The 21636-nt window shown below is 36.3% G+C and overlaps 2 protein-coding genes across 2 annotated transcripts; one reads left to right on the forward strand and one right to left on the reverse strand.

Annotated features, from left to right (window-relative positions):
* Positions 1-317: 317 nt before the first annotated feature.
* Positions 318-8879, reverse strand: LOC133881462 (uncharacterized). Its single transcript, XM_062320398.1, has 8 exons — positions 8596-8879; positions 7162-7563; positions 6543-6663; positions 5796-6108; positions 4986-5058; positions 4501-4591; positions 4290-4369; positions 318-736 (listed from the first exon to the last, which is right to left on the reverse strand). The coding sequence occupies exons 1-8, from the start codon at positions 8650-8652 to the stop codon at positions 605-607; spliced, it is 1269 nt and encodes a 422-aa protein (XP_062176382.1). The 5' UTR covers positions 8653-8879; the 3' UTR covers positions 318-604.
* A 4556-nt stretch (positions 8880-13435) lies between these two features.
* On the forward strand, positions 13436-15768 carry LOC133858917 (uncharacterized). Its single transcript, XM_062294367.1, has 3 exons — positions 13436-13581; positions 13702-13798; positions 15394-15768. The coding sequence occupies exons 2-3, from the start codon at positions 13708-13710 to the stop codon at positions 15516-15518; spliced, it is 216 nt and encodes a 71-aa protein (XP_062150351.1). The 5' UTR covers positions 13436-13581; positions 13702-13707; the 3' UTR covers positions 15519-15768.
* The last annotated feature ends 5868 nt before the right edge of the window (positions 15769-21636 follow it).

Here is a 21636-nt window from a genome sequence, read left to right on the forward strand (position 1 = left end):
AGGCAAATACTTGATCATGAAATGCTTGAAAAGAATCCAACCAGTGCCAGCATATATTGTTTTCTATCTGTTGTCAAAGTTTAATGCTTGAAAAGCAAAAATTTTGAAGGTAGGAGACATCCTTGTTACTACAGAGACAATGAGAGCACCCGTGGGTGGCGTACAGGAAACCTGGAAAGCAGAAAAACACAACACACATTGACGTCCAAACATAATATGTATCAACTTTCTACTCTGGTAGGAATCTTAGCACAACATGACCTTGACAAAACCAATACCTAGAACAAAGTGCATTCAGTTTTCCTGAACTGAAAAGATTCTACGCCTCAATAGCATGAAGATATTAAACGATGTAGCGAGACAGAACAAAGAGAATTTTACAAGCTTACAACATTAGTTGACAGTTGACCCACAAAAAAGGAATTCTCTCACATTTAACGCGTGACCTCTTCCTTTTGGCACACACGCCAAATACTTCTAAGATAACAAAATAAGCCTATTTAGGGTATTGCTTGAATACGCTTTAGTATTTGTACACCAATAATTTACAATACGCAAGCAAGCAACTCGTAGAAAACACCTTGCAATCCAGTTGCGAGTCCGATCACACTGGGGGGTTCTGCGCAACCTGAACTCGCCAAGAGAAATATTGAATATACAAGGAGTTGAGGCTCATGGCTATGCCGAAGCCTAAAACTGATGCAACCAGTACAGCATAAATGGCCCTCAGATGAAGCTACATCAAAATAAAGAGGTCTAGTCAATAAGAAAAGGACCAATAAGGCAAACATGTAGAAACAAATTTGGTTATATTTTAGAAAGCCGTGTGAGAATTAAATTAAAAATGAAATAAAAGGGATAGGCTTAATTTCTTTTCTTATAATATTAGCATAAGAGTCGAGCATAATGACAAAAGGATTCATGCTGAAAGAGGACTTCCTATTCTGAGTTAATCCCGTTTTTCTTATGGGTCACAATTATTCAAACATGCTTTTTTTGACTCTTCCTTTGCAGCACATCTGCATATTGGAGATACTTTCTGCAGCTGAAAGAAACAATTCACTTCACCTTCCCTAAGTTTAGAAGTGATGGTGGCATAACTATATGTCTGCTTTGGCTCCATTGATGGCCAGAACTATGGTCTTGGTGTTGCATCACAATTCAAGAGAAGTTAGCAGTGGGATGGTACAAAATAATCACCAGCCCCTTTTTTCTAATTTTTGTGGCAAAAATTCACCGGATTAAACTTCAAGAGAAGAATTCTATAAAAAAAAAATTGATCTTGTTAAGAGTTTTGTAGAACTATCATCATCTAAATTATAGACCAATTACATGCCACCATTTTCATAGGGTGCTTTCCAACGGTTACTGTTACGTACCTAGGGTAATTAGAATCAGGTTTTAAATTAGATAAGTGTCGTATTATCGTTTAAAAGAATAATAGGTTTATTAGTATGGTATTATTTGTATAATAAATTAATTAGGAAAATAACGAGTCTTGCTCATAAAGCAAGAATCTCAAAATTAAGGGATTTATATCCCATTATATTAGGTTTTTTATTAGGAAGGAAATAAGGGAATTAATTATCCCATTAGGTTTAGTATTATTTATGTAATATTTATTTATTTATTGTTTCCGTATTTTTAGCTTGTAATCCTATAAATAGGGGTATTGAAGAATGAATAATATGAAGAAGAAAATTATTATAAAACAACTCTAGTAGTTGCTTTGGAAGTTTTTTAGGGTTTCTCGAATAATCCTAACTTTAGGAGGCCTAGGGTACCTCGAATACCCTACTATCCCACGCACCAACTATCCTAATTATCCACCGTCCACCCCTCGTTACGGAGGACCATAACAAAGTAGTTGCTTTGGGAGTTTTTTAGGGTTTCTCGAATAATCCTAACTTTAGGAGGCCTATGGTACCTTGAATACCCTACTATCCCACGCACCAACTATCCCAATTATCCACCGTCCACCCCTCGTTACGGAGGACCGTAACAACTTGGTATCAGAGCCAAGTTTCGAAGCAATGGTGCAACGACTGAAGCACGAGAAGGAACTAGAAGCAAGGGCCGAACGCATTCAGAAGAATGTGAAGGCACTCGCAGATGGGATGGAACGGATGGTCAAAAGAATGGAGGAGTTTATGGCTGCCTGTGACATCAAGCTCCAGCCGTCCCATGCAGAAGACCCATCTTGCCCAGAAGTCATCCGTATAGAAGAGCAACCCACAAAAGAGACTTTACCATCACCCTTAGAAAATCTACCCGAACTACAACCCACCAAAGAAACACCAACCCCACCACCAAGCAAAGACCCAGAAACCATCACCGTTCAAAAGAAAGACCAACCCCCACCATCTCCACAAACACCACCACCTAACAACCCATCGGCACAAACACTATCCCTACCCAAAATTCCAGCCAAAGCCCAGAAAAACGATACCTTTTGGCCAACACCGGAAGCTCAGCCCCCACCATCACCTCCAAAAATTCTACCAAGTTCACCGACCAACAAGTCAATCCATCACCCACAATGTCAATCCCCGAAACCACAATGCCCAGCCACCCTCTCCACGAGTTCATCAACCCCGCGTCACCCATACCTCAAGACTACTCACTGTCAACCACAAACCAAAAGGATCAAACCAAAAAAACCACCCCCACGTTGAAACCCTCCCCTTTCACACTGATTGGTCCAGAAGAAGGAAACGGGCAAGGTTCAAAACAAGACATTTCCTGGCAAGAAGAAAGCCCCTTGCAGTGTCTAAGTTCGGTGTGAACCGGTTGGGCCGTGGGAAGAAAGACACGGGCTGGGACAAAAGGGGACTGAAGTAGAAGAGGCAGGTGCGGCGGGCCAACAACCGGGGCTTCAAGTTCAAGGTGTCGGCAATTCGGTGTTCAGCAAGGAAGAGGCTCGGGAAGGAGACCAGGTCGTGGCTAAGAGTGGCGGGCACAGGCCAGCGGCAGGGAGCAGGGCTCGGCAGGATGGGTAGCGATCCAGAGGAGCGCGGTTCTCCTCCGGATGGCGTTTCAGGTCACCGGCGGCCACCCAGACGTCCGCCAGACGGTGATTATGCAAAGGGGGGCGATTCCGGCGTAAACTACGGCAGCCCGGAATTTTCCATCGCGCACAGGGGCGAGCCTCCACGCGATTCTGTGATGGATGCAGAGATACCGGCCAATGATCGACAATTTCCGGTGAGCAAGGTGGACAGAGGAGCATGCTCGGGCTTGACTGGCGGAGGAAGATTGAAGATTGGACTCGAGATTTCCGGATTCTTTGCTGCAGGAGAATTCAACCCAGAATCTGCTAGAGGAAAATGGAAAGAAGTTGCAGCTGGAAGGGAAGGGACGCACGTTAGAGCAACTGGCGGCGTGAATTCCGGGCATCTAGTAGAGAGAAATATGTTGCCTGATCTTGCTACCCCTAAATGGAAGATTGCGGATGAGGGAAACATGGAAGCCACGATTTGGGGGGAATCATCGTCGACGTCTGTGATGCTGAGTTAAAAAAAAAAAAAAAAAAAGAAGAAGAAGAAAGAAAAGAAAAAAAAGAAGATACCCTCCACGTCAGCAGCAATTGACAGCATTTTTAATTTTTTTGGAATTTGAAGAGGATAGGAGTGTTTCGTACTTAGGGTAATTAGAATCAGGTTTTAAATTAGATAAGTGTCGTATTATCGTTTAAGAGAATAATAGGTTTATTAGTATGGTATTATTTGTATAATAAATTAATTAGAAAAATAACGAGTCTTGCTCATAAAGCAAGAATCTCAAAATTAAGGGATTTATATCCCATTATATTAGGTTTTTTATTAGGAAGGAAATAAGGGAATTAATTATCCCATTAGGTTTAGTATTATTTATGTAATATTTATTTATTTATTGTTTCCGTATTTTTAGCTTGTAATCCTATAAATAGGGGTATTGAAGAATGAATAATATGAAGAAGAAAATTAGTATAAAACAACTCTAGTAGTTGCTTTGGGAGTTTTTTAGGGTTTCTCGAATAATCCTAACTTTAGAAGGCCTAGGGTACCTCGAATACCCTACTATCCCACGCACCAACTATCCCAATTATCCACCGTCCACCCCTCGTTACTCAGGACCGTAACAGTTACCAATTTTTATCTAAATTATAGACCAATAGTTACCTACTAGGTAACGCATCGTATTCTTTTTATAGGAGAATCCAAAACAATTAGGGTACTTTTCAAAGAGAGGAAAAGAATAAAAGAGAAAAAAAAAAAATCACGGTTTCCAAATTAGATAGCATTACTCACGAAAGTGTAGAAGAGGTGGACAATAATGGCCACAAGTGCAAACTCGAGAGCTGCATATGTCCATACGTACTCCTTGATTGCTGCAAATCAAAATTTAAAAAAAAAAAAAAAAAAAAAAAAAAAAAAAAAAAAAAAAAAAAAAAAAATTTACTAAGAGACCCATAACTCAAACAGAAACTTGTAATTTGTGACTACTGAAGCTCAGCTATACCAAGGATGACTGCAAAAATAGATGACAAAAGGCCCAGGGTAAAAGCAAATGGTGCTGCAATCACTATTGCTTGAGCCTTCAAGTCATGAATCTACGAAACAAGAAGGCACAGGATTAGCACTGCTATGCCAATTATTACTGAACATGTAATTTAAAAATGAAAAAAAAAAATGATAATGGTAACTGGAACCACTTCTATTCCTTCTTCCAATCTTCATATTTCATCATACATGCTGATTATGGTAAAATAGACCTTGATCATGTAAATGGATAAATTAAATATGAATAACAATCTATGTGTGTCAGGTCTCATGACAGAACATGTGCTATGCCTTAGAGTTTTGTGATAAAAGCCAACTATGTTGAGACATTAAGTTGACCTAAATTAGATTGGATAATATCCAACTCCTCCAAATGATGTGGGAGTTAACAGAAACACAAAATATTTTGTGTTTTAAGTTTCATCTTATAGCAAAATGGCCTACCAGTAGCTGCTCAAAAAAGAAGAAATAGCATATTGTGCTAATCAAGACAAGCACCACAAAGTCCTGCCAGGCACTGCCAAAATCAAGAATTAAATTAGACATAAAAGAATTAAATGAAAAAAAAGAAAAGAAAGGGTGGATATGTGCTTAAGAAAATATTATTTTCCAAACAGAGAAATTTAAAGCTGATATTAGTTGGCACTCTCTCTCTCTCTAAAAGCTTATGTTAAAAAGAATTAAAAAAACCAAATAAAGTAGGCTCAAAAGTGCCTAAGCTGCATTTGTAAGCCTTGACTTTGACATTAATATTACTAGCCTATAACCCGTACATTTTTTTCATTATAATTTAATTTCATAAATATTTTCTAGGAAATGTCTTGAGGAAGAATAGTAAAAATTAGGAATAATAATAATGAAAAAGAAAAAGAAAGTAAAGGCAAGAAATGTATTATCAACAAGATATTATTTGTAACAAGTAGTTTTGTTGGTTGGTTAATTGGTCACATTTTATTCATGAAATGGGTTGGATTGGTATTAGTTTGGATACAGCAAAATAATTCTATTAGATTTAATGTACTTATTAGATCTAATAAGTACCTTGTGTCAGAATTGAGAAACTCCTATCAAAGTTCACTATGAATCTTTGGGTACCTACCATGAGATTTATGAGCGAAAATCCTTAGCATGTTAGTTATGCCACTCGTCACAATTTTAGCAACCCTAAAATGCCACTTGTCATAATTTTAGCCACCCTAGGGTTTACATTCTCTTAGTTCCTGCTATTATATATTGTATTAGATGTTATATCACCTTATTGATTGTGAACGCAAACTCTGTTGAGCGCGCTCCTGTCTGGAATCCCTTTGAATAGAGGTAGGCACACGAAGCAAAGTTACCGGTAAATTCTGAACCTCTTGCCCACATACTTCACAAGTCTTGTTTCCTTTAGTGCTAAACCACTTAACTGCACATTCTTCATGTACAAGTCTGAGGTCACCTTTGCAGCTGCATTCCATTTTAAGCGTATTTCCTTCTTCACATACATCAAGACAGATCCTACACACTGCATCCTCTTCAGGGATCTCTTCATCATTGCTTTCTACTGGAATCGAAGTTATTTCACCTGTAAATGCCAGGAAATGAACTTACAAGGCTTAAATAATTTAAACGGGACAACAATAACAGAACCAGTATACATAAACAGGTTAAAATTATTGCCCATAAGTCTTGCTGCCATTTTTTGTTGTTTGAATATAACTCAAACAGGGACCACGCACATGGGTGGAAATTGATACATGTTTAAAGCCTAATAGCTAAGCTTGCACACAAGTGTACATAAATCTTTTGTGGAATATACAAATTTTAATAACATGAAACAAGCAACCATGACAAACATTTGAAGACCGAAACGAAATAGATCATATATAATCAGAGTAAAATCACCCAATGATTGACTGAAAAATGAAAGATGGCTGAATTCATACTGGCCTATGAATCTGTGAATTGAAGAACATAAACAAGGAACCACGACAATAGAGTAAATGTTTTTCAACATACCATCACTAGGATCTGTTGGGACATGCTCATTATGGATAGCAAACGATACAGATCTTACAATAACGATGTTTTGCCCAGGCACAGACAGGGACCTTGAAACCATAGCTTGCCCAGACTCTTTCTGCACAAATTGACAATAACCACCTTAAACTTCAACAATTTCATAATTACATGATCTCATCAAACGGCAGTATTGACCTTAGAATTAGCAGCAGGTGCACATTCCTCAATAGTAGAGGGTGGAAAAAAGTAGGTTCAACCCCTTTGCAAAAGAAGCTCCAATTATTTTGATAGATATAGATATAGATCTAGAAGGCACTTTCATCTGGGGCACACATCAATGGGATGGTAGTGTGGTCTTGCCATTGTTTTTAAAGATATACTCCAAATGAGACAAATGAGGCATGAATAGCAAGACAAATTCTTAACCCAAAATTTATAACAGCACCAATGCATCATATTATATTTTATTAAATCATCAACCATTCTGTGGCCAAGTAATTGAGTATTGAAGTTCTCTATATTGATTTGCTATCCTATAGCTCCAGACAGTGCACAAAACTTTTGATATTGAGAGCCCATCAATTAGAAAGAACTGCAAAATAACATGACAACTCACATGTGGCTTATGCCGTTCATTAAATGTCCTTGCTGAAGCAGGCATGGAAACTGACGGGGACAAGTTTGATGCGGGTGTAACAGGAAGAGAGGTACATCTTTTCCATGAAAATGCAGACTTGAGGTTGGTCATTATAGGACTTTCAGGAGCTGTCTTGGGGTCAGAATTGAGGAGGAAGCTTCTCTCACCATCAGGTGCAGTTCCCTTAATCTTGAAGCTTAGACCCCGCAATATGCCTCCTGATGATGAACTACCTTTCGAGGAGCCTTGAGACGGAAGTAAACCCTTTCCACTTCGGCTATTTCCGAAACCTGCGGGTCTAGGGGGTATTTGAAGTGAAATATCTGGACGCCTCCCGTTTGGTCCTGGATCTGAAACTCCTTTCTTTATTTGGATATCAGCCTGCATTAAGCAGGTCATTTGCTCTATAAGTATCCAGAAATTTTGTCACACATACATAAATCAACATCAGTTCATATTTGGAAACAGCATTTTGATTGCAAATCCTACCAAACTGGATGCAACTATCTCACAATTTTGTATTACAGTTCCCGGTCATAGGTCATTCAAATAATCCGCTGCTTCTAGGGGCCTCTCATTCCTCTAAAAACAGTTTCATTTTTTGAGATATGCTATTTAACATTCTCCCAGCATTCCCAGATAATGTGACATGCTCCATCCACCCTTAGATCAATCTTAATTAAAAAGAAAAAAAAAATCAAGTGTGGATTAAGCATGTCACGTCAACTGAGAATGCTAAATGGCATTTCTCTTCATTTTTTCATGTTGTCTTGCAATATACCAACAACGGAGAGAAATAATTCCGACCAAAAAAAAAAAAAAAAAAAATCCACTCACAATTGAAGTAATAAAAGGCCACATCTTAGGTAACTTCATATTTTAAATTAGAGCGCTGTTATACCCAATGAGTGAGAACAAAGGGAAAATGTTTAAAACTACTTTCCAAAATTTACAAAGTTCTACATATAAGAACTTTCAAGTGCTGCAGGAACAACATATGTGGGGTTTCCAGAACCAAATCCAAGATTACTGTTTCAAATACCAGAATACGCCTTGAACGGCTATTCATATTCTTTAATTAGGATCATTAATCCACTGGAAAACTTTCTATCTCAAACCAACAAAAAAATGCTAAAAACTCACACACTTGGTACTCAAGGCAGTTCCTTAAAATCCACCAACTATAAAAACCGTTCAACCCCAAAAACTCGTAGAAGCTCAGTGTCGCTCTAGCAATGCTCCTTACACTGAACAAATGTCCTAACCGCCCACTTTAGCATTAATTAATTAATTAACTAATTAAAGAACATAAAAACGGAAACTGAAAAAGCCAATCTCTGAATAAATCACACATGCACACCATATGCATAGAACATAGTCATTTACAAAGATATATAAAGACAAAGAGGTAACCTGAGCCTGAGGAGATTTTTCTGCAAGTCCACTGGAGATTCCTTGAGTTGCTTGCATTGTTATCAAACCCCGAAGAACTTGAAACGGATCAGCAACTTGGAAATGGGAACAGTTAGTTATATCTTAGGAGGAAAAAGGAAAAGGGAAAGGCTTGCCGAGTTTCTTAAAAGGATTTAATTATTTAATTGTTTTTTAGTTATTATTTTAGTATTTTAGTAATGGGTGAGAAAAACAGAGGCGTCTGCAAAGGGGACGATGGTTCTGTCGGGGTCAGCTTGGAAGATGACGAGAAGCTTTGTCTGAACGCCAACACCAACTTATCGTCTCTTTGCCGCATTGTGCCCACCCCCTGTTGTCACGTATTCTTTTTTCTGGTTTTTTTTTTTCACTTCTCTACTCGCTCTCTATACCTGACACGTGTCCACATGTAGCTTCACTTTTTCTTTTTCTTTTTTCTTTTTTTCGCAAAAAAAGCATTCTTGGCTTCTTTTTTACACCAGGGCGTGCAGTAGTCTTCCTCAAAATGCTCAAAAAGATGAGTTATTTAAATCCTTTGAAGAGCGTTGGTGTTGGGTTTTAACGGACAAGGAAAATGATTTTTACACCTTTTATTTATTTATTTATTTATTATTTTAAAAAGAAAGTAAAATGTTTATTACTCTCCCAACAATATATACAAATCCCCACTAAAGGTGTATATAAAACAACACCCTCAAGGGTGTGAACCCGAAACTGAGCAAATTAACTCAGACAATATATAAACAAAACAAGAAAACACCCAAACAAAGCTACAAACAAAGAAGACACCCTACCAACAAGTCAGCCACCAAAACGACTGGACGCCACCGAACCACAGTGAAAGGGAGCAGAGCGTGGCCCTCACTCTTACACCTTAAGAGCGTGTGCATGTATCACTCTCATGATTTTCACTCATGGGTTTTATTGTGCATGTATTACTCATCAACGGACAATACTACTTTACGTTTTATGGTTAAAAGAACGGCTAATATAAAGTTAATATTAGCATTTTTCAAAAAGAAATTAATAATATAAAATTAAGTACATTGTTATTGTTAAATCTATAAATTTTAAATTTGACGAGAAACTAAATATTATTTATTTCATTTGAAATGAATGAAATCTTATTTCAATTTTAACAGCCTTATATAAATGCTAATCAAAAGTTATTTTGGCTAGTATATAGCAAAAAGGGCAAAAATAGCCCCATTTTTAGCTATCTAGTTTTGCTAAAAAAAAATAAAAAATGTCTAGCTGAAGTGAAGCTGAGCACTGTATCTCAATAATGCATAAATAAATTTTAAAAAAAAATAATCTGATACTCTTTTTACCCTTTTTTTTTTTTTTGGAAGGAGAATCTCTTTTTACTTGGAGAATAGTGAAAGTGAATAAAGAAAGAATATTTTAAATGTAATAGTAAAAGTGGGTTGATAATGATTTTTTTTTCAAAAAGAAAAAAAGTGATTTTTTTAACTAAAATTTAATGAATTGAATGTTAATGCTCTTATAAAAAAAGAAAAAAATTGTGCAAATGAGCTGATACTTGATCTAATTAAACACCAAATGGTGCAATCTTGAAAGAAATGCTATATATTCTCATACTTTTAAATATAAAAATATATATTTTTTAACGTGACAGTAAAAATTAATATTAAATTTTATATATAATAGTAATATTCATTGCAATATTAAAAAATATGGTTTTATGTTTTTAATTTAGATTATATATAGCCTTTTTGAGCAGTCTTGCGACTGGCGAGTGGGTGTTTTATGGTGTACTCGAGAGAGTAGAGGAAGCATCTAACTTTAACATTTAGGTAGGCCCCTGCATTAAGTGGTTTTATCATTTCATTAACCAAAACACGTTCAGGTAGATAATTAGGAAAGCGATATTACCAAAGATGAAGAAGCTCAAATCCGACACCCAACTGGTTTTGGGACCGCTGCTAGAATAGTCAAGGGCATGTGTTTGCCGTCCGGACGACTATAATTTTTTAATAGCATTGATTTTGTTAGTACAGTTTTCGATCAGTGACGTGTACGTCAACAAACGAGTAGTCTTCTGGGGATGGATTGGAGTGTCTGAAGAAGGTAGCTAGTTCTCGTGGGAAAGAATCTGCTAAACAATAGAGGCTTGCCGAGGATTGGCCAACGACATTTCCTCTTATGATAAAGTTAGCGAGAATTTTGTGAGAAAAGAGAATAAATGCTATCAGAGAAGTTAAGCGTTACTAAATTTATGACTTTTATTTATAATGCCTCTCTTTTATGAACTTGTACGTGTGGGCTTCCCAAATCTTCAGTCTACTAGTGCATTGGCGTGAATGAATAGTGGTAAGATGTGACACGATTGACAGTCATTTATAGTATTCTAACATTTTGGCATGATGAGCCAACCTATGGAGCAACGTGTGACAATACTGCTGTCCATCCTGTGTTCTCACTTGATTTGACAATTTAATCTCATGTTTAATAAATGTTCAAAGATTCTAATAAATGCGGGGATCTCCCACCTCAAACAGTTCGTGGTTGTTTGCCGGGTGTGCTCGGCATAACCGTGGGGTTCCGAACACCAAGCACATTCATTTTCCTCCGAAGAGGTGCTTCTTTGTCTGAACAAGAACTGCATTATTCTAAGAAGGTCATGACTAATGGGCCGGCCCAACTTACTGAGCCTGATTAGGCTGGGCCACTCCGAAGACCCGTCTACTATTGAGGAAGGATAATTACCCAAAAAATTTCATAATGGCCGAAGTGTGAGTGGTTCTTTATGCAGTTATATTTATTAAGGAAATGAGGATGTTTGACATTATTCTTGAAGGCGATGTTCTACATATTGTCAACACGCTCAATTCAGATAACTAGATTCTTAATAGATTTGAGCATTTCATCAAGTGTTTAAGATCTGAGTTATGCTCTCTGAGATCCTCTCAAGTTGTTTATGTACAGAAAGAGACAAATTCAACGATTCATTGTTTAGCTAAAGTGGCTGTAACTCATATTATAGGTTTAATATAGTTGAAAGAAATTACACCTATCATTCATGACATTGTTAATAAAGAATGTATTCTTCTCATTGTTGACCTTTATTACTCTCTTTTATCAATAAGATTCAAAGTGGTTTAAAAAAAAAAAAAAAAAATCGACACTAAAGTAAATCTGGACGACAACAGATGTACAAAACAAACAAAATATGTTTTTGCCAAACTGCTATTAGGGTGCGTTTGGGATTGCGATTTCATAAACAATAAGTGCGATTTTAAACCAAATCGCAGAACATAGATCATTTGGGAACTGCGTTTTTAAAAATTGCGATTTGAAAACGCAGAAAATCTGCTTTTTCAAATCGCAGATAAGATGATGCTTTTTTGAAAACGCAGAATTTTAAAAAGTAAATTCGCGATTTTAAAGACTAAACTGTGATTTTGCCAAACGCTTAACTGCGTTTTTAAAAATCACTTTTTTCAAATCGCACATTTTAAAATCGTTATTTTAAATCGTACTTTTTGAAATCGCAAACCCAAATGGACCCTCACTAAGGACGCGTTGAACTTCATTTTGTTAATTAATTAATGCCCCGATATTACATAAGGTAGAGTTTAATAATAATAAAAAAAAAGCTTGGTCGGATTCAGTCTTTTGTATTATACAAACCGAAAGATTACAACAGAATTCATTTCTTTAGGAGGAAAGCAAGAGGAGACTGCATAGTTCAGTCACGCGCGACGGCACCGACTTAATCGGAATGGGCATGGTCATGACAAGCGGCGGCGACAGAGCAAAGGACAAACTCGAAGCTAATGAATAACTTAGGGTACAAACAAAAACGCATCGTTTTGGGTGCTTTGCTGTTAATTTTTTCAAAATTACAATGATGATGTGTCATACTGACATGGCAAGTCAGAGTATTCATATGATGAGTAGACATGTTGATTGTGTTATTGTGACACGTGTTGGCTTTTAATTGCTATTACATGGCATGAACATTAAAAAGTTAACGAAACTTTGACCGAATGTTCAATTTGTTAAAGATTGAAATCGTAAGGAGTAAATTGATAAAATTTAGATCTTTGAGGGTGGTTTGATTTAGAGTAATACTTTAAGAATCTTTGAGGTATTTTTTCTAAAATTTAATTGCACATTATTTTAATTAACAAAATGCGTAAACAACTTATCACACTTTTTTCTTGAAAATGAGAAATTGTTAAATTTCAGTTAAATTTGTGGAGCATGCTCATGTATAGCACGTCATGTTGGTGTGGAATAAGAAGTCTTCTTATCTTAATGCATTATATTTAATTCATTTAATTTTTTTTTTAGGAAATCTATTAGTTTTAATTAAAAAAAAAAATGAAAATGTATGGGTATTTATGAAGTCTATGTGGTACACAATTAATCATATATTAAAATTTAATGAAGTTTTTATTTAAAAAATAAAATCAAGTGTGCATAACAAACCTTTAGGAGAAAACTAGAATAATAATTAACAGAAAATTAAAAACAAAAGAATTGGGTAGGAGAAAATAAAAAATAAGGATTTTCTTCATTTTCTAAAGTCTTAAAACTTAAATTATTATTTTTAGATCAAATGATTTAGATCTTATTAATTCAATGTATAATTAAGGAAGATAAAATGAAAAAAAAAAAAAAAAAAAAAAAAAAAAAAAAAAACTAAAGACTGTAAATATTAAGATGTTAAAATCTAAACCATTATATTTTCAATAATAGTTATGATTTTATTTTTACCCATTTATGCAGAAAATCCAAGAGATCCTAATCTCGTAAATAACGCAAAACTTTCTAAAAACGACTCCTAAACACACCCTACTTTCTGTCTCAAAACGACTTGTAGTACACATGGCGCCTGCCACAAACTAAAAATCCACAAGCGGTCTGCCTAAAATTCGACCTGCGGTCACTCCCTCCTCTCCATTGGCACCCCGACTCGCTCACGATTTGCTCCAACAGGTTTTTTCTTTTCTTTTCTTTTCTTTTTAGATTTTCTCGATAACCCAGAAGAATATTACTGAGCTAGTTCTGAGTTTCAAATTTTATTTTATTTTTTTCTTTCAAAAATTATGATTATAGTGAGAAATGAAGTTTCTGGATTGGTACTTGAAGATTGCGGTAGTTTCAGCTTTTGTTGGAGCTTCCATGGAGATGTTTATGATCAAAACCAACTTCTGTGTGAGAACCCTCCTTTTGGGTTTTATCCCTGATTCACAATCTTACCCTTTTGTTTTCCTTTTCCTCTGAACATGATTGAATGATTTTAACTGGAATTATAGATTATGAACAAGTTATTGGGCCACTGCATCTTTCTTTTAACATTTTAAAAGCACTATGATTTTGTTTCTATTGCCTTGGCTACCGATTTTGGGTAAAAGAAAAGAAAAATACGAAAGGTGATTTACCTAAGCTTGTTGTTAACGGGTGCGTCTGCAGATGTATAGAATTATCAAGGTGTTCCCCCCCTCCGAGAAGAAAATTTTGTTTGAATTGTTATTGTGTGATACTGGGCTGCAATGAATATTCTTATACACTTTGTTACGGAAGTAATGTGGAGATAAGGTAGAAATTGTATTACAGTAGAATTCAATTAAATAGACATTATATTTTATTTTAGATTATTAGATTTATGAGAAATGTTTGGTTTCCATCTTTTGCCCATTTCTTGTCCATCTCCATACAAGAACTTGACAAATTTACTATTGAATATGTGAGACCACATGGAACCAACATGTGGTTCCATAGATTCAATGATAAATTTACAAAAGAGATGGGTAAAAGATGGACAAGAGGTGTATGTATATCATCTCTTTAAATTAATAGATACTGTTAGGAGTCAACAAGGAGTATGATCTCCATTTGTTAGTGTTAGAGTCTAGTTATCATTCTAGTTTTTCCAGTTTAATTGTTATTCTTCTACTTGTACCTCTATTTAAACCACAATCAATTAATAAGAGAGTATGTAGAAAATTATCCTCAAACCTTGTATTTGTCAAAAGGTCTTGGTTCCCTCTAAGAACTTAACAAATTATCTCATTACGTGTTTAAGAAATTATGTACGTAACACACTTACTCTGCTTGATAAAGTAAATTTGCTTTATTTTCCAATTATGTATGTATTGGTTTACATCCAAATACATTCTTATATCCAATCTTGAAGTAATCTGATTTTGGGGAGAGAAAAGTAATGAAAGAATTTCTGGCTATTGACTCTTTGGACAAGGATTGTAGAGTAAAAAATGAAAGGGTTAGAAGCAATTTAATTGTTTCAGCTCATAATTTATCGATCATTTATTAGTGATGATACTTGTATGGGATTAGATCAGTGGGCATAAACCAACGGATCACACTTCCTGTGCAACACCATGTTGGCACCAGTGCAGATTGCCTGTTTCACTAATTAAAAGTTTGAGATTTCAGAATCAGATTTTGAAAAATTTCCAACCTTAAAGATTTGAATGGTCATTAGTTCTGGAACTTAAGTCAGATGGCCTCACTGGCTGTAGTGAAAGAAACTAGATAAGGCATTAACTGTCATATTTTTTGTTGGAGTTTGGATGATGGGCTTCTGGTTTCGTACTCGTGACAAAGGTTGATCTTTACCTGTGGCAAAAATTTTCCATCTGTCCGACTGCATCCTTTTCAGAAACTTTAGCTATTTTAGCGATATAATCCTTCCATGACCCTTTTGTGAAGAGCACTTGTTGCATTCAGTCCATTGATTCTTGTTCTAACAATTATTGTTTTTGCTCTTGTTCTGTTATTCTGCAGATGACAAAGTGACTGTCCTGGAGACAGAGAAGCGGGCTTGGGAGAGTTCCCCAGAAGCTCAGGCAATCAGGGAAGCTCTCAATCCTTGGAGAAAAAATGATGCACAAGCAAGAAAAAACTCCTAGTTTAATGTTTTCGCAGTTTGCTTTCCTTATGGTTTATTTCATTAATGGTTTAATGGCATGTTGGCATGTAAAATCTGGTTTAGAGGGCAATGCGTCTGTTCACAACATCGAACTCACTTGTCTGTCTGAGACAGTCATCTATGGCTACAAAATTTGTTGCTTGCTCCAATTTCAAGAGCACGTTACAGCTAATAAATGCTTTGCTACATTTTCTTTTCCAATAAAGGTATACAAGAAATCAATTACATAAGTCTAGCAGGCTACTGACTGGCCTGTTAATAATTTATAGAGCCATGGCAACAATAGTGCAAACTTCCTTTAAAATCTTCTGTTATACAGTATTTCAGGGAGTTTCTGAAATTGCAGAGGCTTGGTTCAATCAAGCCGTTGGGTATTGGAAACAATCTATAGCTCTTTTGATAGAGTTTTTGTGAAAATTATACTTTCTATCCACCTGTATTTTAAATCAAGTTTGAGTTGCTAATCCATAGTATATTAGTATGGAAAGTTTGGTTTGATTAGACTCTTATACAACTCGATGATGTGACGGTAAAAGTCAGCATTCAAGTTAGTACTTGAAAAAACTAAAATAATAATAATTAATGGGTGATTTTAACTGTTACGTCATGCTAATTGTATGACAGTCGTATAGCAGTCTATTAAATAGCATTACTCTTTTATTTGAGGGCAAGTGATTTATATTCGGATGTGACCTTATATGAGTAAAGTGCATCTCTTTTAACCTATAGGTTGACAACTTGAACTCAATTCGACCTGAAGGTGGGAAATTTAAGGTGAGTAAAGTGTAATTAACGCTAGAGTTCTTCTTGATATTGCCCAAATCCTTAGACATTTGACTATCAAGCGCACATGATTAAAACATAACCTTGGAAGTGGGGCATGCCATCCTTTGAAGTTTCTAGAAGGATTGATCGAGCTCTTCCCTGCCACCATCTTCTTTTCTTTCTCGTCAAAAACCAATGCATCCAAAACCTCTCCAATAATCATCCTTATTGCTTCTTCCTTTAAAATGAGTGAAAGAAACATACGTACCCAACAGCTACTCCTTGCCTGCTCCATACGCTTGAAGCAGATAAGATCTGGACCGAAGATATATATATCATTGCAATGAAAAATATATATAGTCCTTGGACTTGTTTTTCAACACTCCGGCCATGGTTTTCAGACAAATCGGTCAAATATCATCTTATACAGTCACTTGATTCGCATGAGTGCATTGGTAGCTAGTTTATAGTTACGCCATTTAACCTCTTACCTGAAAACTAGACACTGACTTTTATTTTATTTTTTGTGTTTTTAGGTGTAATACCTCTAATTTGGGCCGTAAATTTTAAATAAACGGTCTAGATTCTATTAGCTGCCACCATCACCCGCCTCACGCTGCACCACAACTATTAATCTCCCACAACCAAGACTACTGAGGTTTGTTGGCCAGCCACCCTTTCGGCTGCTTGAGGGCACCGTTGGACTGCAACTACTAGTCTCCCACCACCGCAACTACGGAGGGTGGTTGGCCACCCAAAATGGTTGGTTTTGCCACCCCAATTGATCAGTAAAGGTGATCAAACAACCATTTTTGCCCAAACGATGGTCTGACCAACCCAAAAGTGTACGTTGGTTTAATTCGGCTATCTCAAAGGCCAATTGAGGGATTGCCAAACTATCTACTTCATAAATAGCGGGTGACCAATCACCCTAATGATGATGATAATGGTGAGAGACTACTAGTTGCGACACGATACTTAGACGGGTAATTAAGGGTGGTTGCGCCTGTGGCATATTGGTACTGCACCCTATTTCAATCGCCTTCAAAAGCTCTCTTCTTTTTTTCTTTTTTTTAATAATAAAGAAAAGATAAAGCTTATATAGTGACATGACATGAAAGGTTCTCAGAATTAATCACATTGCAATGGAGCTTGTCGAGGGTGCAAGTGGTGCTTACGATACTGAGCATCACTCTGGTCCCTGAATACAATGTACGCGTCGGCAAACCCCAAACTATAAGCTTAAACAGCACTTTAGTCAAAGGAGATCGAAGCTGAAGTACCATCTCTCGGTTTACGATCATTTGCGACTCGGCCAGTGTGTTTCCATACTTCCGTTTTTCTTGTTTTAGTGACTATCTTCTGTTCAGAATAGACCAATTAAGACATGTTGATCTTGAACACCAAGACAGAGACATTAAAGGGGAGTGGATGGATGACATGAAACCCACCATCAAATTGGAATATCAAGCAAGAACCTACCACCTCCTTTTGACTAGAAAGGTGAGATGAATGGGTATAGTCTTATCAATTCCACAAACAGTACCAAGTTTACAACCATATAAACAAATAGCTAGCTACCAAAGTTCCCCTATACTTGGGTGAGAAGAAATATTAATGGACTGGAAAAAATGCTTGGACGTGTCTCCCTCTCTTTTGTTCGAGGACATTGCAGATTCTGATCAAACCGATGCCGGCGCTGATCATAAAATATATGCGGGTGATGCTATAGCTGGCCGTGATGACCAGGATGCCGAGTCGTGCAGCTGTGACGCTAGTGATGGTACACCTGGTTTTGATGATCATGATGAGGTTCTTGATTGTGTTGAGCAAGATTCTGGTGCTTCCAATGGTAGTGATCATGGGGATGATCACTACGTGCAGAGCACGAGTAGCTGCTTTTCAGATGTAGCCTTAGGATGTTTGTCAAGAGAGGAGGGAGAAGATCATGAGGAAACGAATATCGGTGAAATTAGTAAGGGTGATCCATCCGAAAAAAGTCAAAAAACAGAAATGATTAAGGATGAAATGGAGGACAGGCTCTTTTGGGAAACTTGCATGGCAGTGGGATACCCATCATGATCATAAGTTCCTTTCTTTTAATTTCTTTCCCGGTACATGTAAATGATGTAATTAAGGACATATGTGTGTGTGTGTGTATATATATATATATCATGATCATTTTTAGAAAATAGGAAAAAAGAAAAACCCTAAGTTCATCGCTGCATCGCATCTGTTGGTGCAAAGTACTGTCTAATCCCAAGCTTCTAAGGTGAAGACTGAGAGGAGTTTTAACACTCCCGATGGTATCTATTTGAGTTTCTGATATTTGGATAAGTTTTTATACCCCAATATTAAAAGTTCCCTTTGACAAGAAAAACTTGCAGTCTTGCTTTTTGTTAAAATATTATGATATATATATGATATTTAATACGGTAGATTGTATGCTCAGTATAAGGGGTGCAAAATTGACCAAAATTGCCCAAAATTGCAACCCATCATTTTTCTTCTCCATAATCTCGTATAATTACAATTATATATTTCATACAATTAAAATATGGAAAAAAAAAACTACATATATTCATAAACAATTAATTTACAAGAGAAATCTAAATATAAAAGTGTAATCAACGTAAAAGTTTGAATAAATAAAACAAATATATGATACTTTTCAAAAAAGAGAAATCGTGATTGTCTCTATAGGCTTCAATCGTAATATCTCAAATACAACGTTATTGGGTCGTCGTCTATCTCAGGTGTACCTGCATCCATAAGACCATCATCTATGCGGTTGTGGTGTTAGCCACATTCGTATAGGTAAAATTGTGAATTCATCTTCTTAGCATAAAATACACTAAGACCTTAGTAGTATAAAAATCACTGAGTTTTCGCAAAGTACGGACTTTTCTTTTGTCTTATGATTACAATAACAGCTACTCATTTTTTATAAACTTCTTTTCTTGAAATCAAGTAGCTGATAGAGTAAACACTGAGCTTTAGAAAACATTAAAGCATACTCAGCAGCTGGGAACATATATAGAAGTTCCAATCTTTTGGATGCCCCTACATATAGACCCACCTACAATAATACTTTTATGATCGATAGCTCAATTGTACAAAGACCCAACGCTGCTAAATATAGATAACATCATGCCTCTGGGCATTATGGCTTCGTGCCTTTGATGCGACAGTTTGATCATGCGAGCACTAGAAGGAAACTCTAATATGCAAGCACGTCGTTGTTGAAGAACAACTAGCATTCCTGCTACCTACTCCCAAAACACATGCATTACCCGATCCAGTAGCATAAACATCTAAGTACATCGAAGCTTAAAACAATTACATCTTGCTCATTAATACAAAGACATCCTCATTCTCCAAATACTGGTAACACCGAATCCCAGGACATTACAACTCCGTGCCTTTGAACATCAGTTGATCATGTAAGCACTAGAGTGAAACTCTAATATGCAAGAACGTCGTTGCTAAAGAACAAATAATGAAAAATAAAAGACTTCTAATTTTACCGTGTGTGTATGAACAATGTGTAACAAAATATCTAAATGCGGGATTTAAATAAGACATATATTTTGTTAACGAAGTAAAAACTCAATTAAAAAAAAAAATGACACCGGAGCAGCCAAACCCAGGAATTTTACTATGCAGAAGACAAAGCTAGTAACACTCACATACCCTGATGCAACGATCCTACCTTGCATTCTGACGTGTACCTATACACGAACGCTTCCAAACCAGGTCTCTTACCTGAAGGGGTCTTCAATGGATTCCTTTAGCTTAGGGCGCCTCCCTAAGCTAGACTTCATACGATCAAGTCACACACCAGACAACTCTTAGAGAGCTAACAGATCTACACAATTTTTACCTAAATACCATCTCTAAGCTATAGAGAATTCAATACTGAATTATGTGTATAATACATGCCTAGAGGTCTCTATTTATAGGCTTTAGAAGACCTAAATTGAGTCTGATTCGGATTTCTCTAGGCCACGTCCGTACGTAGGCTCAAATCGTCCGGATGGTAAATTGCAATCGCCTTTCCATAACGCACTTCATGCGTTTCCTTATTAAGGTCGCGTTCAAACAATGTTGCCCTAGCGTCCGAACAGTTGCAAGCCGTCTTTCCAATCTGTGTCTGAAAGGACTCTGGATTCTTCTCGAACACTAAAGAGCGTCCGGACAATGTTGCCTTGTCGTCCAAACGGATGCATGTTGAGCTAGCAAAATCTTCTCGACATAGAAGGGTGTTCGGATGCTTTACTGGACCGTCCGGGCGGGAATAATGGATTCGACTTTTGCTGAGTTGGAAATTACGTAGAATCTTCCTGAAACTTTGAAATAGCCATCTTGATGCTTGGGATATTGAAACTTGTCATATTAAGGCTCTTTCCATATTAGAGAAATAAACTCTAAATAGTTGAAGACTTTGAAATAGTACGACATCTCTGTTAAAGCAACAACTTACAAGATAGTGATTTTGTCAACAGAATGTAGTCAATAAAACTAACAAATAACATTCTGCCTACCTACTCTCAAGACATTGCATTACTCATTCCTGGATAATGTGAACATCCATGTACTTCTAAGTTCAATGCCCTTATTAAAACATGCATCCAGTTGATAGAAATATACATATGTTCTTTGCCATTAAAACTCATATGCATACTAATGCGTCTAGCATAAGAACTACAATATTCTATATCATGAAAACATCGCACACAATTTAACAATGTTATGCATGCTCATGATAGTCTTATTATTCTTTGCGAGGCTCATCCTCTAGTTCTTTATGAGGCTTACCCTCAAGTTCTTTATGAGGCTTACCCTCACTTTATTATGGGGCTTACCCTCGAGTTTTCTTTGTGAGGCTTACCCTCGAATTCTTTGTGCTTTACTATTCAACCACTATAACCTATTCCTTGCAAACTATGCTTACTTCAAAATAATAAATCAATCAATACGCATATTTAGCAATCTACTTTATGTAATTAAATCGCAATCGTGACACATATTTAAACACTTTAAATCAATTCGACACCCTTCATTCATGCATCATTTCAAACATTATTGATACAATTTGAATATAATCGAAATTACTTAAATCATTTAAAAGCATATAATTAACATAATGATGGTTCGGTTATGTAAAACAATATAATGTTTGCAATTCTATAAATATATGAACGTAGTTTTCTCAGTGAGTAGAATACTCACTTTAGTTCGCTTGTACACCAACTCCAAACAACTCTAAGTTCAACTCGCAAAGTGCCGCTAAAAATAAAACACATTGCACTATTTAGTATTGTAGACAATAA

This window comes from Alnus glutinosa, chromosome 1 (assembly GCF_958979055.1).
Source record: "Alnus glutinosa chromosome 1, dhAlnGlut1.1, whole genome shotgun sequence".
Taxonomy (NCBI): domain Eukaryota; kingdom Viridiplantae; phylum Streptophyta; class Magnoliopsida; order Fagales; family Betulaceae; genus Alnus; species Alnus glutinosa.